The 18,895-nt window shown below is 34.0% G+C and overlaps 3 protein-coding genes across 3 annotated transcripts; 1 reads left to right on the top strand and 2 right to left on the bottom strand.

Annotated features, from left to right (window-relative positions):
- Window positions 1-838: 838 nt before the first annotated feature.
- On the bottom strand, window positions 839-2,318 carry LOC149900850 (uncharacterized). The gene is made up of 2 exons (XM_090112269.1): window positions 1,853-2,318; window positions 839-1,578 (listed from the first exon to the last, which is right to left on the bottom strand). The coding sequence occupies exons 1-2, from the start codon at window positions 2,316-2,318 to the stop codon at window positions 839-841; spliced, it is 1,206 nt and encodes a 401-aa protein (XP_089968395.1).
- Window positions 2,319-3,653: 1,335 nt separating this feature from the next.
- Rpp21 (ribonuclease P protein subunit Rpp21) lies at window positions 3,654-4,598 on the bottom strand. The gene is made up of 3 exons (XM_090112795.1): window positions 4,450-4,598; window positions 4,268-4,359; window positions 3,654-3,874 (listed from the first exon to the last, which is right to left on the bottom strand). Exons 1-3 carry the CDS (start codon window positions 4,516-4,518, stop codon window positions 3,655-3,657), a joined length of 381 nt encoding a protein of 126 aa, XP_089968921.1. The 5' UTR covers window positions 4,519-4,598; the 3' UTR covers window position 3,654.
- A 1,090-nt stretch (window positions 4,599-5,688) lies between these two features.
- PNPase (polyribonucleotide nucleotidyltransferase 1) lies at window positions 5,689-16,161 on the top strand. Its single transcript, XM_090112623.1, has 14 exons — window positions 5,689-6,001; window positions 6,358-6,563; window positions 7,035-7,245; window positions 7,658-7,824; window positions 8,523-8,679; window positions 9,036-9,249; window positions 9,939-10,066; window positions 10,540-10,730; window positions 11,316-11,473; window positions 12,032-12,219; window positions 12,981-13,104; window positions 13,750-13,890; window positions 15,161-15,253; window positions 15,623-16,161. The coding sequence occupies exons 1-14, from the start codon at window positions 5,886-5,888 to the stop codon at window positions 15,773-15,775; spliced, it is 2,247 nt and encodes a 748-aa protein (XP_089968749.1). The 5' UTR covers window positions 5,689-5,885; the 3' UTR covers window positions 15,776-16,161.
- The last annotated feature ends 2,734 nt before the right edge of the window (window positions 16,162-18,895 follow it).

An 18,895-nucleotide genomic window follows, 5' to 3' on the forward strand; every position in this document is an offset into this window, starting at 1 on the left:
GACTTGAAAATCTGCACTATTCATACAACTTACTTTATATAAAGCTTGGATGGGAAGTTTATTCATGTACTCCCATATTTCTGCAGATAAACATAAACAGTATTTTGAATCCATCTCCCAAAAAAAAAAGTATTTTCTCACTTTTCAAATTCCCATACTTAATTAAATACATTTATTTCAGTGCAAAGAATTAAGTGAGGCTTGTGAATGAACTAGGTATCTGTATAATCTGTATTTTAGGTCCCCAGGCCCTCAGTTTGGAGGAACACATTCCCCACATATTACTCCTAAAAACCTCTCTAAATTATTGCACAGTATACTTCTTTACACACAACAGCATCAGTTCATTGCCCTACCATATCGCGCCAGCAAATTGAATACCGCAGCGCCTCTGCCAAAAATAAGTCGCATTATTCAAGGTACTGGCATATCTCCAGACAATGCACCACCAGTTAACCAAAGTTAGATATTACGTTTAGAATTATTGCCGGTACTTGCTCACGTTGCAATGGTTTATCTCATTCGGTTGGAACAAATAGTTTTTAATTAGAAATGCTGTCGACACGTCTTGGCGATAGCGGTGAAGTTTACAACTAGAGTGGGTATTAAAGTACGTAATGTTACATTTATTTCAGACAAGTTATGAGCCAAGTAAAATAAAATAGACTTAAAATATATAAAACTTAAGTAACGCTAGTAAAAGTCTGAAGAATTAGGTATACCTAAGTACTATTGTCTCAGCTGTCTTCATCAACGACGTAAGAGACTGGTTAGCGTTGAAAGTAAAATACTTAAAAATAATTGAAAGACAAATAATTAACACCATTTTTCTTTATTTTTATTCATAAACCAAACCATATTCAATATCATATTCTAGGTAGTCCGGTAGTCCACCGGTCCGTCGAGCACCTATCATTCCTTTTAACTCAGGATACGCTTTCATCAACATCCTCATTGTATTCTTATTAATTGTACCATTGACAACAATATCCCTGAACGTCGAATTCTTAATATATTCCTGGTTCATGCCCTTTATTTCGTTTAATCGTTTCTGCAACGCCGCATCGATCTGTACCATCTCCATTTCATGTATATCCTTAACTGCTTTCCGATCCTTCTTATATTTCCTCTTCATTTCCTTTATGAATTTCTTCAATTGCTTCGTTTTCTTCTTTCTTGCTGTTGTTCCATTTCTGAACGATCTGTTCAATATCTTCGTTATTTCGCGTATGATTTTCTTTATGTCCCTCTTTATTTTGCGTTTACGCTTTAATCTTTCTCTTCTACGCCGTTTCTGGTCACGTTTTCGTTTCCTACGCTTTCTTTCCTTGGAGCCTCTATCTCTATTCTTTTTTTCATCAGAATCCGTTCGTAAGATTGAGTCTTCGAATGATACATCGAAGCCTGCGTATAAATCATAGGCAGTCATCAGCAAACCGCAGCAGACAAATTTCGTTCGACCACAGTAGAAGTCACCTCTATATATTCTGTATTCTGGTTCACATTCCATCGGCAACATGCAGCTACCCCACGGTGAATCGTGTTGATTTGGATCACCGCACGGCACACCCCAGGGTCCTATACAGAATACCTTATCATAGTTTAAATGTAAATGATGAAAAAATAATTAGGCAGAAATTTCTCGATTGACATGGTAAACAGTAGTTATGAAACACTTAAAATTTTTATAAAACCTGATATATAATACAATTAAATAAAATTTTATTGCATCTACTGTTACACAACTAATCGCTAAATTTAGGATACAACATATTTCTAACAGTTGAAACAATGTATAAAAGAAATAAGAAGGATTAGAGCTTATTTACGATCAAAGATTGGTGCTACATACTTGCTGCAACCATGTTGACTTTATCCCCCTTAGGTATTGAAGAATTTATGGCCTCAAGCTTTTTCAGCAACCAATGTTCTTTCCACTCATCTTTCCAATTTTTCATTTCTAAGCTTGAACTAGATGCGCTATCTGTTGACAAATCATTCAATCTTCTGGCATCCCTATGCCTCCTAATTACGTCTAAAACAGGATCTCTGCGGTATATCTGTCTTATTATGTCTGGATCTTTAAGAACGGAAGGAGCGACATCACCTTCCTTTTTAGGAGCAAATCTTTGAAAGACCTTGGATTTGTGCTGAGCTGATTTTGCATAATTCCAATCTAATTTATTCTTGCTTTCACCTGCTTGAAAATTATCATTACCAGAATTGATGTATGCCAGTCTCTTCTCCTTCGTATATATTGAACATTTGAGTCCAGCTAAATTGGTAATTATCAAAAAGAAAAAAATACCTTTCTGCATTTTGAAGCTACATTTCGCTTTTAAATAATAATCACTTCTCACCGTTTTATGTAAAAACTATAAAATTTCTCAATATCGGTTCAATATTCGATATTATTATTGTAATAAAATATTTTACGGCATTGGTTTAAATTCAATTATGTCCAACTTATACAATAACTTTTTACGAGGTGTTAGAATTGAGACCTATGTTTTAGACGGATAAGTCGAAAGCAAGACTTTTAAATTACTTCTCCATTATACACTTATGGAACAATAGCGAAACGCAGCACGGGGATGTTAACAATCCATCTATTAATACACTACTCCGGGTTTTGCTATAAATTTTAAATATTCCTATACCCTAAAACTGATTCGAACGCGGTCTTTTCGATCCGTACGAACATACTAATCACTAGATATTATTGTCTTCAAAGTAGAGTAGCTCTAACATATAAATCCCTACACGTACATTAGTAGATTGTCAGTAAGTATAAAATCCGTTTTACTAAACAAGAACATTTGAATTTGATTTATAGAGCTCGGTACACATGCATTATTCATAAAATTTTTATCTACCAGCTAGAGCGGTGCGCCCGAAATCTCAAATACAGGTCATAATTTTGTTGCTATATTTTAAAGTAAACAACAATTTTATTTGAATTTAATTTTTTTTATACCAAGAATATTAACGTAAATACAATATAGTAATTAGTATTTATAATAAGAAATAGTAACACGCTACGCTACAGTTAATTTTTAGGTACACAAGTAATTTGAGCTTCTTACAAATCCGGTCATTTACTGGACCTAGTATTAGTTCTAATAATATTGCAGTCGCTTTTTTGAGCATTTTTTACTAACGCTCATGCATAATTTGTTTATTATTCTTCAAAAAACATATTTTATACAACGCCATCTATTCATACTTAATGGAAACTAATTCTATGTCGTAAACTAGGAAAACAATATTAAGTAAGCATTAATTATTACTAAGATTACTATTACATATTATTTCTTTTTATAAAAATAAAGATATGACTATTATTTTCTAGGAGATTGAATCAATCCATACATTACCTAATTTATTGATCATAAATTTTGTGTAACAGAACTGACACTTTAATATATACTAAGAAAAGAACTTAGAAGTTATGATAGTAGGGTAAATTATAATAGATTATGTTAGATAAGTATGAATTAAGTTTCTTAACAGATATCTGGTGTCTCTATTATGTCGCAGCAAATGAGCTTAATCAGCCGTTTCATTAAAAACCTAGGCCATTTTTTCATATTATTATGTGTTGTGTGGTGGAATGTGGAAATTTGGCTAGTAACAAATGAAAGTCAAATATATTTACACTGTTTTAATAACTTCAACAACACCGTCTGGATTTTCTAACCATACTCTATGATCTTTATTTTTATCTGCCAGATAATTCTTCTTTGTTCCACAGGTGTTACATATCTTCTGGATAAACTTTGATTTATTTCTTGTGTTTAATTTCACTTTGCTTGATTTATTGTTTAGCGCACACTTGCATTTTTTACAAATCTGTCGTTTAATATCTGGATGTCTGAAATGATAAAAATTAAATATAAAATAGCATATCGCCTAATATTACAAATTAATTCCTGAACAGTTTTGACTTAAACTTGAGTGCAAATAGCATTTTAATTATTATCCTGAAGCTATAGAATAAGATAAATAAAATATCAAATATGTCCTAAATATTTACACAAGGTTACCAAAATGTACGTACCTATCCCTTGTTGCTAATTAGACTGTAAAAAACCCAAAAAAGTTATGGAAATTGGGTATAACCTTACAGGATTTTACATATTTTAGATTGCAAATAAATAATGCAAACTTCGCTATATATAAAACCGAAAGGAATTCTTAAGACAATTGTATATAAGTACCTAACAATTTACAACTTTTTATGTGAATTATAATATAAAAAACTTACATTTTCAATACATTCTTCTTAGCAAGATTTACAATAAGGTTTCCATAGTAAGATGAAAGCGCTGGATTAACTTCAGCTGTTTGTTTACTGATCTGAAAATTTAAGTGTATAAAATATTAATTTTACTAAAGGTTACCAAAAATTACCCATTATATAAAATAATGTTCATTCTAAGTTCTTACTTGATATAAAAAGTTAATACGCTGGAAACAATCGTTCCCTTGAACTTTCCTAATTTTTGTACAACTCATTCTTCATTAGTAAATTATTGTAACGTAGAATAAATTATATTTTTTGTAGATTTCATTCAAACAACAACAAATAATCCACAGGGAAAGGGAATACAGCTTAGATTATACACCTAATCTAAGGAATACAGATTACAGGCCAGCTGATTTTGAAATGTTGCTGACGCCTGACAGCTGACTTTGCAGCTGACTTTAAACTTTTGCGCACAGACTAAACACGAATTAATTATTGGTATTTTTGTGGGTATTTGATTAGGGCTCGGGGGAATAATCTGGTTTAAGTGGAAAGTGGAATTTTGAATAGAACGAAATTGTATATCATTAAGGGCCGATTTTTCAATGCTTGGCTGTGCTTGGATAAAACTTATTCGTTCAATAAAGTATCACACGATCGATAATATTAAAATGTCATGACGTAAACTGTCAAATACGGGCAATTACGTAGACAGAGATTCTCTGTCTGGCAATTAGAATACGTTTTTGAAATGGTAGGTAGTTATCTTGTAGTTATATACATTATTCGACGATTTAACCAAGGATTGAAAAATCAGCCGTAAGAAAAACGAATAAAAGACAAACTGTGGAATAAAATTTAAGTAACATATTATGCATGACACCGACATAGCTCGCCGGATTAAAACGCTGAAGTGGCAATGGGCTGGGCACATAGCCCGCAGAACCGATGGCCGTTGGGGCAGAAAGGTTCTTGAATGGAGACCACATACTGGTCGACGAAGCGTGGTACGTCCACCTACAAGATGGACAGACGACTCTCCGAGTGGCGGGGAGCCGCTGGATGCATGCCGCCGGTGACCGGGCGTGGTGGAAAATCCTGAGGGAGGCCGTTGTCCAGCAGTGGACGTCCCACGGCTGACACGACGACGACGACGATTATGCATGAACTTCACTAGCCATACATAAAATGCTTAGAGCATTAATTTAATGCTCTAAGTAAAAATGAGTTTATAAAACTCCAAGTAGATAACTAAGTACCTACTCCAAGTCATTGAAAATTGTATGTATATGTGTAAATGTTCATTTATGTTTGTTAATATAACGTTTACAATATATATTTACGATGAGAACAAGCATAATCAATCATTCAAAAAAGTTTATTCTGTTCATCAATTTAATAATTTTTTATCTGTTTTAAAAAAGTTATGACATGTGACAAATGATAGTTTAGTATAACCTCAAAAAATTACGAAACAAAAAAAATTATTGTTTATTTTACCTTTTTGGTTTTCTCACAAAAGTAACTTCTTATACAGCTTAACATTACATTCTTAAAAAAATTACATATTTATTACCTCTTCTTACCAGTGTTCACCAATTGAATGTGCCGGTCGTTTTGAAATACTTAGTTTAAAATGTTGCTAAAACACCGCATTCTATTAACAAAATTAAATTATAAAAGTAGATTCCACAGAAAATATTTATCATCACAATCTGATGTCGGTGAAATTGACGTACCATTTTCTAATGGGTAAGTTAAAATTACAACCTACCTAAATTAATTTGAGTACATAATACTAGCGACTACTCTACAAATATAAATTAAAAAACCTTCCTCTTCAATGACTTTATTTAGTAAGAAATCCGTATAAAAATCCGCTACGTAGTTTTAAATATCTAAGCATACCTGTACATATTCTTTCTATCCCTATGGGACAGAGGAATAGAAAGAAGTTCTTTCCCGCTGTTGAAACTACTAATTCGTACATTATCATAAAAAATAAAAATATCTACTTTACAATCCATAACAAATAAAATTGAAAAAGTTAAAATAACATAATAGTTTATTTTTCAACTTCTAATCTATAATAAAAAAAATATTTTCAGCACCACTTTAAAGCTAAAGACTGGTCAATACGCGAGGTTCGCGGATGGAGCGTGCGTCGCTACACTGGGCAACACCAGCGTACTTTCCACAGTGGTGTCCAAAGCCAAGCAGAGCAATGTTTCGTTCCTGCCTCTCGTAGTTGATTATAGGCAGAAGGCGGCAGCTGCTGGCAGGATACCAACCAACTTTTTGAGGAAAGAACTAGGTATTATATTAGCCAGAATGTATTTTTTAAGTTAATTTTATTTGCATTCATGTTAAATTATAAATATATTGAATTGTGTGTATTGTGTTGGGATTGTGGTCAATAAAAAAATCCCCTTCAAAAGCACTTCCCTATCGACAATAAAAAAAAACATACCAATTTAGACCATGTAGTTGTTTGTAAAATAAGTTTACATATACATCTTTATCTTATTAACCTTGTGTTTTTAAAAAGAAAGGATAAAAAATATTAATTCACAAAAACAAAGGAAAAATTCCACCACAAAAACATTCAACCGCAATCTCAAATATTATAAATTAATTCCAAACATATATTCACCAAGAAAAATAATTAAGGCCATCCCAAAACATGAAATCACAAAAACTGCCAACTCAAATAATATTTAACTAAATTCCAAACATATTAAATTAACTTAAAACTTAACGCTAACCATATACAACTAACTTACAGGTCCAACAGAACGAGAAATCCTCACATCGCGTGTGATCGACAGGTCTCTCAGACCCCTATTTCCGCAGAACTACTTCTTCGACACACAAATAGTTTGTAACATGCTGGCAGTAGACAGTACTAACCCACCGGAGACTGTAGCTATCAATGCTGCTAGCGCTGCTTTGGCGTTATCTGATGTGCCGTGGAATGGACCAATTGGGGCTGTAAGGTAAAATGAAAAACCATCTGGTAAAAATGTATTCGAAAAATCTAGACCTCTAAAAAAATATTCTCTTTCTATGTAAAATCATACACAATACAGAAAACATCAAATTGTTTGTATAAAAATCAAGTTTTATTTTAGTGTTGCCCTGTACATTATAATGTACAGGGCATGCTATAGCATATTTCAAGTAACAGTGATTTTTTTTTTAATTATCATTGTGTGTAAACTAAAAAGGAATAAATAAACAAGCTGTTTGCGTATTATGTTGTAGTGTAACAGTGTTCTTATGTGTTCTCTTCATATTTCTTTACATTGACAATAAATTATTTTCAAGTACCCACATTAATCACCCAACGATGAATTATTATTTTCAATTATTTGCACTAAAGATTAAAATAACACCTTTTTATTACAGAATAGGACAAATCGACAATGAACTAATCATAAACCCCACTCGTCGAGAACTGGAACAGTCTACCCTCAACTTAGTCGTGAGTGCGGCAGCCTCCAACCTGGTGGTGATGCTGGAAGGTCACGCTAAAGACATCCTGCAACAGGATCTGCTGAAGGCTATCAAATTAGGTATGAATGTAAGTCAAGCTTTTTATTATTGGAGGTTAGTAACTACCGATAAAAATTCCTGTTATATTGACTTGTGAATCTGTTAATTATCTTATGAACATATTTGTTGGCCTTTTTATGTTATTTATCTGCCAATAAAATGTTTAATGCAGTAGAGATGGTCTAAGGCACCTTATTTAATTAAAAAAAATGTATGCGTGTACTAGAGTACACACGTAAGAAGTGAAACTTCTTTATGACCTTAAAAATGTCACGAGTATGGCGTAACGCAAAAATGTCACGCGTACGGCGTAACGCAAAAATGTTACGCTAAATTTTTGTCCAACCCCGATAAAGAACTTTCATTTCAAAAATAATTTATTTACTTAAATACTCAACTATAACAATATACATATACTTGTATAGTAAATATGGCATTGTCATACAGTAAATGAAAAAAAAAATGTTCGAATGCAAGTGTTATATTAATTGTGTCATATAAAACATTAATTGCAACAGCTTATTCTGATTCAGTAGTGTTTAAAGTAGTGTTTCGCTTATTGGAAAACTGCATAACTTTTAAGTGTAATTGTGTTTCTAGTTGATTATTGTATATAGTTTTTTAATAGATTACAAAGTAATATTATAGATCATTTTTACAATTGGTATAATTATTGTTAAAATGATCTATAAAATTTTGTAACTTGTTTTGTTCTCAGCTACTAAAGAAGCACAGAACATAGTGCGTGGTATAGAAAAATTACAAAAAACGCACGGCAAGATGAAACGTGAATACGAAATGCCGGAACCACTTGATGAAAGCATTGTGGAGACTATTAAAACACTATCAACTATGAAGATTAGAGAGATATTGAGGTAATTTATTATTTTATTCTAATCGCGAATTATTAGGCTATAATTTGTTTATTTTGTTTTTTTATGTAGTCGCTATCGCCTATTAAAATTTCAGAACAGAGTTGTCATTGAAATTAACACCTTATTTCGTCGCAGTAACGTTTAAAGTCTATTGTGTCGCTCATTAGAAAACTCTGCCTTATACAGACATTGGCAAAGTTTTACTTCGGATATTTTTTGTTAGTGACTGTGAGTCTAGTTCTATATCCTACTTCAATTTCAAGAACTATTTTTTTCCCTTTTTTACCACAATTTTCTGTTTTCATGATATGTGTAATATTTGTTTGTTGTTATATGTTGTTTTTTTTTATTTCCAGCGATTTCAACCACGACAAAACATCACGTGACAATGCGATATCCGAACTACGTCAAACGGTTCTCAACCAACTAAGAGACACAGAAGCCGATGTATCCAAACTACAGGATTGTTTCAATCAACACTTGCGGCAGACGTTTAGAGATATGATATTTGATACTCAGGTTAGGTGCGATGGGAGGGGACTCGATGATCTGAGGAATATTAGTTGTCAAGTAAGTAATTAAAGATAGCAATTTCAGAGGCTCTATAGATGCTTACTGATATTATAAAAAAAATTGGTTGTTTATAAAGTAGGTTTACGATCGAGATGTTTACGTGATAACGTCTTATTGGTGGCAGCGCTCGAGATGAGACGGGAGATCGGTCCGTCTCTCTCTTGTTATACCTGCGATCGCGCTCGTGAGGTTTTGGTGTGACACAAGTTTCTGAACATGTCACCCGACTAAAACGATTTTAAAAACGTTATCACGTTAATAACTAGCTGTCCGCCGCCGCGATTTTAAAGAAAAACCCGCATAGCTCCTGTTCCCGTGGGATTTCCGGAATAAAACCTATCCTATGTGTTAATCCAAATTACCCCCTATAAGTGTGCTTAATTTCATTGTAATCGGTTCAGTAGTATTTGCGTGAAAGAGTAACAAGCACTCACAAACTTTCGCATTTATAATATTAGTAGGATAAAGTGTGTTTATCTGGGTATTTTTTCCGCAGTTCACACTATTCAAACTTAAAAACTTTTTTAATTCAGTATAAGCTTTTATTATTGTGTAAACTTTTACAAGCACTTCTATGAATAGGTAATTTTTATAATTATGTTTAAATATCTCATGCTCATAGGAATTTTCTTAAGTCATGGGCAATGACCTATATTAACCTAATTAACTAATTGTCTTTTCTATAGGTATCATTATATGAGCCTTTACACGGCAGTGCGTTATTCCAACGCGGACAAACCCAGGTGTTGTGCACTGTGGCTTTCGACTCGCCGGAAAGCGCTTTGAAAATGGACCCTCTTACTATGATCACAAGGTAACATATTGACTAACGGCTAACCTGTTTTTTAAAAGTGAAATATGGGGCAGATGCATTTTGCATACATCTGTTTCACTGATCAATTTTAGTTAGTGACAAGTAAGTGATCAGCCTTCTGTGTCCTGCCAGACCGAAACATTTGTTGTTTATTACATACATAGAAAAATATTTAGAATGATTGGCTGATTGCGCATTCCTTTGCAATAAAAAACAGAAAAAGCAAATACTTTTTTTTAACATTTATTTCTCTTTTATCCGTTAGACAGTCTGTATAAATGATTTTTAAAATAATCCTATACTTAATATTATAAATTTTTTTTTATGTAACTGTTGTTGATTTTTCCCATAGAAGATGGCTATAGTGTATGATAATATAATAAGTGATTTCTATCTAGAATATAATATTTTTCTCATATAAGTAAAATAGAGCAATTTGGTAATAATTTGCTAATAATGGTCATATTTTTCAGCGGAATAAAAGAAAAGAGTTTCTTCCTCCACTACGAGTTTCCATCATACGCGACGGGGGAAGTGGGGCGAACTGGACCAGCGGGGAGACGGGAAATGGGGCATGGGGCACTCGCTGAACGGGGTTTGATGCCCGTTGTGCCCCAACACCCCTGCACTGTGCGACTCACTGCGGAGGTGCTCGAGTCTAATGGTGAGTGGGGGCAAATGGGGCATTTATACTTTTTGATGTCTTTATGTATGACTGAATGATTGAAAACATTTTATTTGCACCAATACAAAGGATGTAAACTTCACATTTGATTACTATTGTTTTCATTTTTTTTTTTTTCATTTTTAAATTAAAAGGATACATAGTTTTTCTTGTTTGTATCATATTATAATGAGTTTGAAAATTACTGTACAGATATTGAACGAATACTCTGTCTATCTTTTATTTTAATTACACAATTTTTGTTGTATCAACTCGTATGACATTTGTGGCTACAACAGGCTATGGCTGAAAAACAGCGGTGAAAGCACTAGTCTTTTAGATATTCTTTACACCATATGCTGAGTCCATAGTCCTTTTCGTAGTAAACTGTTATTTTTCTTGTGTATTTTTTGTTTATGTGTTTGATTTTTACTGCGAATAAATTCGTAATTCTATTCTATTCTATCCGAACGTGTTTTCCAACCTCTGCATTCGTACGACAAATTTGGAAACATGATTCGAAAATCGAACATGTGTGGCTCAGCCAATACTGTGTACCAACCTAACCACGCCATATATACGCAGGCTCGTCCTCCATGGCGTCAGTGTGCGGCGGGTCGCTGGCGCTGCTGGACGCGGGGCTGCCGCTCGCCGCGCCCGCCGCGGGCGTCGCGGTCGGCCTCGTGGCGCGGCACGACGAGCGAGGACTCGTGCGCGACTACCGGATACTGTGCGACTTGTTAGTGAGTGTGTAGTGAGTCGCGGGGCAAAAAACTGACTTTAAGGCCGGTTGCAGAGCTTCACCGACCGTTGTGCGTACCATCGGTCCTGACGATACGCATCAACAATGTGTATAACTATGACACTAATACTTATGACAATACGCGTGCGTATGGTCGGTCTAGCTATGAACGGTTTTATGAATTTCCATACATATGATAAGCGCGACTTACGTACGCACTGATGGTCGGTCAAGCTCTGCAACCGGCCATAAGATACTACTCACCCGTATGTGCTGAGCACACATGTCAGAAGTAATGTGTCGCGGGGCAAACAGCAAAACTGACATTTTAAGATGCAACTCACCATGTGTGCCGAGCACACATGTCGGAAGTAAAGTGTCGCGGGACAAACAGCAAAACTGGCATTTTAACATACAACTCACCCGTTTGTACCGAGAGCTTGAGACTTGAGAGATTTTCAAAGTAAATTTTAATTTTTTTTTGCCCTCAAATTTTCAAAATTTTTATAAAAATGTTTCACCGCTCATTTTGCATAACCAATATATAATTCCTTCCCAGGGTATAGAAGATTACATGGGTGACATGGACTTCAAAGTGGCCGGTACCAAAAAAGGCATAACCGCGTTGCAAGCTGATATCAAAATAGCTGGTCTTCCACTCAAGGTCGTGATGGAGTCTGTGCAAAAAGCATGTGACTCTAAGAGCAAGATCATTGATATTATGAACCAGTGTATTGATAAACCGAGGTGGGTAGATGGAAAAAATTACAAAAAATTTCAAAAATTAACAGATATATGGTGCTAGCTTTTTTATATGTATGGCATTGCTATTTGTTATTATTATATTATAATATAATATAATTGGTAATTAATTAGTGATTCTGTGGTATTTAAATAAAATATGAAGCATTATAAATTTATTGAACGATTAGACTGATACATTATGTCTAAAAAGGCCATCAGTACATAGTATAAAACAAAGTCGCTTTCTCTGTCCCTATGTTTGCTTAAATCTTTAAAACTACGCAACGGATTTTGATTCGGTTTTTTTTTTAATAGATAGAGTGATTCAAGAGCAAGGTTTTAGTATATAATTTAGTAGGTTTTAGACAAAGCGGGCGAAGCCGCGGGCGGTAAGCTAGTAAGCTAGCGACGACGCGGTTGGCGCAGTGGTAAAGTAACTGCCTACTGAGCCGACGGTCCCGGGTTCGATCCCCGGTCAGGGCAAATATTTGTGTGATGAACTCAATTATTTGTTCTTGGGTCTGGGTGTTATTATCTATATATATATTTATTAAATATTATATCTATCGTCGCCTAGTACCCACAACACAAGCCTTAATTGAGCTTACTGTGGGACTAGGTCGATTTGTGTAATAATGTCCTATAATATTTATTTATTTATTTATATTTATTTATATATTTGAATATGTATAGATATGAAAAAGCAACCTAAATTAAGTATTTTTTCTTGGATTATATTATGAAGTAATATTTATCCTTCACAGAGAAGTTAACAAAGATAACATGCCAGTTATTGAAGAAATAGAAGTGGAAGTTCACAAACGCGCCAAATTACTCGGAGTTGGCGGAATCAATCTCAAGAAACTATACGTCGAGACTGGTGTACAGGTAATTAATTATCTTGATGTATTTATAGGTAGTGGTAAAGTAAAGTAGAAATGAGATAGGTAAATATAAAGATTAGAATTAGGATGAGGTAGAAAAGAATGCACGCATGGTAGCAAGAATGTGTAAATGATAGTGAGGGTAGGAGGAAAATATTGAGAAAGAAAAAAGATAGTACAATCAGACAAATAAGAGGAAGAGTTTTCTGAAGTAGGAGAACTTACTACCATAAAAAAATGTTGTGTGGTTTTATGAAACCACGGTAAAAGTGAAACTTAGGCACAAAATTATCGTACGGTTCCGAACACTGCTTTATACCTACTCGGCAGCCGACCGTCACGCGACATGCGCTACACAGACCAAAAAGTTTGAGACGATGTAATAAAAGTTTCACTTTAAAAGAAATTATTTATATATATTATGTATTATGTTCTTACGTTCCGCTCGAGCGTGAAAGTCAGAGCGCGGTGCAATAGATAGAAAGTTACAATAGTCATATCTCGTAAAATTGTCGTTCGACTTTAGTGACAGGTTTTTTTTTTATTTAAATTTATTTATTATTTTAAGATTTTTCGACGTTTTCTCACTGTTTTCCTTCACCGTTTAAAAGTGGTTATGTTATAAACACGAAGATTATTATAATTCCAGATAAGTCCGGTCGACGAAACACGGTACAGCGTATTCGCGCCAACCCCAGCAGCTATGGACGAAGCGCGTGCGCGTGTCGCCACGTGGCTCGCTGCTGAACGCACGCCGGAGCTTGAGTTTGGGGCTATTTATAGTGCTAAGGTGCGATAAAAATAACGCTCATCCTCCTCGATAACACGCTCATCCTCTTCATCCTCGATAACACGCTCATCCTCATCATCCTCGATAACACGCTCATCCTCTTCATCCTCGATAACACGCTCATCCTCATAATCCTCGATAACACGCTCATCCTCATCATCCTCGATAACACGCCCATCCCCATTATCGCTTTTCTCATTATCCTCACTATACTCGCTACTTCCGGGAATCAAACTAAAAATTAAAATTTGTTATTTATTTCTTCAAATCGACACGAACAGGTCTTGAACTAGTTTTTTCTACATCTGCACGATATTATCCGTGATACCCCAGCCACACTATGCTCCTCGTCCTGCTCATCGCGCTGCCGCTCGCCTCGATATTGCCGTCTGGCCACACACTGCTCTACTCGCGCGATTAATCGCGACGCTCTTCACTAGGGATGGGTCGTCGACGTATTTTTCATCAACGAGACTAGATCGTTAATCAACTAGTCGTTCAACTAGTTAAAATAAATAACTATTATTTAATAAATTCTTAAAACAATAAATTCTAATCTCAATAAAACAATTAAGTAATAAATGTTTATGCTTTCTTACAAAAATTATACTCCCTAAAAAAAGTATGTATTACTTAAAAAACTTATTATCGTTTGTTTTTATAGTTTAAATTCAAAACATTGATCTTGTAAACCAAAAATATGTTTTTTTTAAACTTCAAAGAAAAGAATTTATTCTTATCAATAAGACTGTTTAGCCATTGAATTCAACTAGTGCATTGGTGAGCGATGGAATAGTCGAATCGTTGAGTGTACATATAGACGGTTAATTTAACTAGTCAGTTGATTCCATAACGCCCATCCCTAATTCGCACTCGTATTGCCGGTCCTTTGACTCGCGCGCAAAAGCCGACAGCAGTGAGCAGGACGATGAGCACGACGAGTGGCATGACGAGTAACGTGGCCACACTACGTCCCTGCTTACTTCCCTCGTCACTTCCCATACCACTCGTCGAGTCGTGTGGCTGGGGTATAAAATGTTAAAATTTCCACACTGTATAAGTGCTAAGTTTATTTGAGTTTTTTTAATTAAAAATTTTAAAACTGGAAAAATTTAGTCACGGATGGCCGAAAGGTCAAAGGCATCGCCTGGGTATGTCGAAAGACGCGGGTTCCAATCCCGCCTAGTGATCGAAGTTTTTCTATTCTTTAAAAAATTATAAATACAATAATTTCATGATTTTAAAGCATATTTTTTCCCAATTTATTCAGGTTGTAGAAGTAAAAGACATTGGTGTATTGGTCACGCTATACAGTGGTATGACGCCAGCGCTCGTCCACAATACGCAGTTGGACCATAGGAAGGTGAGTGTGTATGGTATTAGTGTAAAACGGCTGAACGGATTTTGATGAAATTTTTGATGTATTAATGTTTGTGTTTGTAATTTTTTTCGATATTAGAATGAAAGTCAACCATATGTTTGATTATACATAATTTCATTGCATATAACTAGAGCTAAAGTATTTAAGCTTTTTGTATGAATTAAAAATAATATTATGTTCAATATTTTTATATTTGTAAAATTCAAAGTGCAGTTAAAGTTAAAAATTGTAATCATTTTTTTCTAAAACACTACGGAATTTGTCAGCAAACAAACCTTATAAATTTTAAACTTATAACTAACTAACCAATGTAACAAATCATACTTAACTATATGTTTTTCCAATTTTCAGATAATGCACCCCTCAGTGTTAGGTCTGGACGTAGGTTCGGAGATACAAGTGAAATACTTTGGTCGAGATCCTGTTTCCGGCCAAGTCAGACTTTCAAGAAAAGTACTTACCTCCCCCCCACCTCCACTTGTAAGAAAACTGGATAAAAGCTAGCTTTTAAGATCACAAGAATTAATAAAAAATATGAATCTAAAAAATGTTTTATTTTATGGGTAGCTTTTTTCATTTCTTTGGCAACAGGTGAACTTTATTGTGTTCAGAATACAAATTTGTTACATTGTATTTTTTGCTTTATGTAAAAAAAGGTTTTTTTTTTCATATTGTTTAAGAAAAAATATGTTTTATGCATATTTCTTTTCAAATTGTATCAATTCTGAATTTATTGTAAATTTAGCTACTTATTCTTAGATTTATAAAAATTAATGCCAATTTTGTAAGACTTGGTTAATTAGTTGTCCTTGACTGTGTGTTATATTTTGTTAAGGTTTAGGCGTATGATGAAAAAATTGTAAATATTAATAAATATATATTAAAAATTATTGATTTGTTTTATTTGTATATTCCTCACCCAATTATTAGAAATGAGTCAACTTGTAATGTGGCGTTATAAAATATGAACTTTTTATTTATAGTCCCGTGGGACAGAAAAAACTGGCATCACATCATTCCTCAGAAAGAACATTTGAACACAATTAGTGTAAAAATGAAATCAATATCTACAAGTTATAATTTTTACCCAAAAAATATGCTACTTACTAACAATGATATATTGTGTAGTGTATACGCTGTTACATGTTTACGCTGATCGCTTACACAAAAAAAAAATTTATTATATATGCAATTTTACAGAAATAAATCACGCGTGGTAGGGATAAGAAAAAGATGGCGCGTAAGGGAAAAATGTCACGCATACGAAAAAATGTTACACTACATTTTCCAACCCCGATAAAGAAGTTTCACTTCAAAAACTAACTAAAGCATGGGATTGTAGACTCTAATAAAGTAAGAACTCAAAAGGTAAAAATCATAAAAACACAAATACGAGCTTTTGCCCTAAGGGTACTTTTCCACTAGAGGTGTGCGTTGCTGTGGATGCGTTTGATATCCACCAATAATAAATAAATATAAATTTTCGAAATAAAATGCCAGTCTCATCTTTCGTAAGCCAGATGCATATGCATGTAATGAAATAAAATTTCATCAATATTCAAAATTGAAACTTTCTGAAATGGAAACTTTGAATTTACAGAGAAACAAATTGGTTTTCTTGAAAATCCTCAATAACATATCTTATATGCATATGATGCTTACCATTGGTGGAAACTGAATCAACTGAAATATCCATACTAATATTATAAATGCGAAAGTAACTCTGTCTGTCTGTCTGTTACTCAATCACGCCTAAACTACTGAACTGAGATATTTTGATACCCGAGAAAGGACATAGGCTACCTTTTATTGCGAAATATGTACCACGGGCGAAGCCGGGGCGGACCACTAGTGCTTTTATATAGGAGGCAAGCCATGGATGTGTGCTATGAATGGCCTCTAATAGCTATGTGAATAGAACGCATACTATCGATACATCGCATGGCTCGAGCTGCGCATCTTTCTCACAAAGCTACTTTTTCGGCGGCGCATCTTCATAGCACATCTTACTAGCAGCGCTACCTATTTTAGCATCAGGCTACTATTATGTATTCTGTTGCATCAATGGAAATGGTCACATAGTTTCACAGCACAGCTGCATAGCACATCTCTGCTGGAAAATGACCCTAATTCTCATCCACAATGTTGTTCAAGTCGACATTTTCTATTGCAAAAATATATGGGTATACTGTGAGTCTGGACCAAACTAGGGACAGGGAGTCGTGTATTTTTTCATTTTATGTATTGTAGCTATCCTTATAAACTGTAGGTTGAAAGATTACGATGGTGTCTTATCATAAAGCTTCTGATTATCACGCCACATGACGTGCCATTTTGTAAAGCTACTCAATCGGAATAAGAATCCGACTTAAAATAATTTAAGGTAATTGGCGAACTTTTACTTGTATAGATTCCGTATGATATTTACACTAGCATAGATAGCAACAATAATTAGGCCAGGTATATTTTGTAAATCTGTGAAAACGCTGATATCCATAATTTATTTTATTTGATATTTTTTGTAGTATTAATCATTTTTCAAAAAGGATAAAACCAATAAGGGAATAGGAAGAAAAATAAAAAGCGATATTCTTTTACATTTTATTGCAAGAAATAATCTGTACAATCTATGAAAAAATATTGTATCACAAAAGGACGTTATGTCGAAGGCACTACAGTACATTCGTCCGAGGGATCGTAACACCTACATTAGTTTACGTAAACATACATTCAGTACACTTTAGTATAAATAATTGACCCCTAGAACTTAGAACTAATCAAATTGATTGTCAAAAAATAATCAACAATACTTGATAAACATTAAAGTCAAATCCCACAGTAATACTTGCAGTCTTTGATTTCGTTGTGACTACCAGCATTAAATAACAATATTTATATTAATAATAATAGCTATTTACAATATTCGATGAAAATATAATTAAAATTCGAATAGGAATGCTCTGCGCAGAGCTATAACATTAACACCTAACACCGTGCGGCAAATACAGTGGCTACAGCTTAGTTATGTCGAGATATGGCTGCAGACTTAAAGAGTGCAAATAAATAACGACGTAAATATAAATCGAGTCACACATTATCTAGCAGAATCTGTCAAAAACCACACAAACATAAGCACAGACTAAAAAATGGCCCCCCCTACAATAAATTATTTATACAAACTTGTACAAATTTACAAGCCATTGTGATTTTTAATCTGTCCTTACACTTGAGAACTGTCAAAATGAGATCATTGTGACTATTGCCATTGCCACCATATTTATAAATAAATAAAAAAGCACGTGCACCATAGACAATACAAAACGAAAAAAAGCTAATCAAAAATAAACAAAAGCTATGTATCTGAACGATACTAAATAACGTAATATTATGCAGTTCATACAATGGCATAAGCTTGAAGTGTTCAGGTACACTCAAACCTTTGATTTTGCAAAACCAAATTGTAGTCAATCTTACTCTAACATTGCTTACTTATATAGAGAGGCAAATCTCGTATTTTAATGATGGCAAGAATGGTGGATAATTTGTTAGTATATAGCCTCATATTGCCATTTTTAAATTTGAAATGAGGAAAAATACTTAGCTGCCTAATTTTTCATAAACACT

Source organism: Colias eurytheme, chromosome 18 (genome assembly GCF_061535395.1).
Source record: "Colias eurytheme isolate Ceu_HAF_F1 chromosome 18, ilColEury1 Martin Lab GWU primary, whole genome shotgun sequence".
Lineage (NCBI taxonomy): Eukaryota > Metazoa > Arthropoda > Insecta > Lepidoptera > Pieridae > Colias > Colias eurytheme.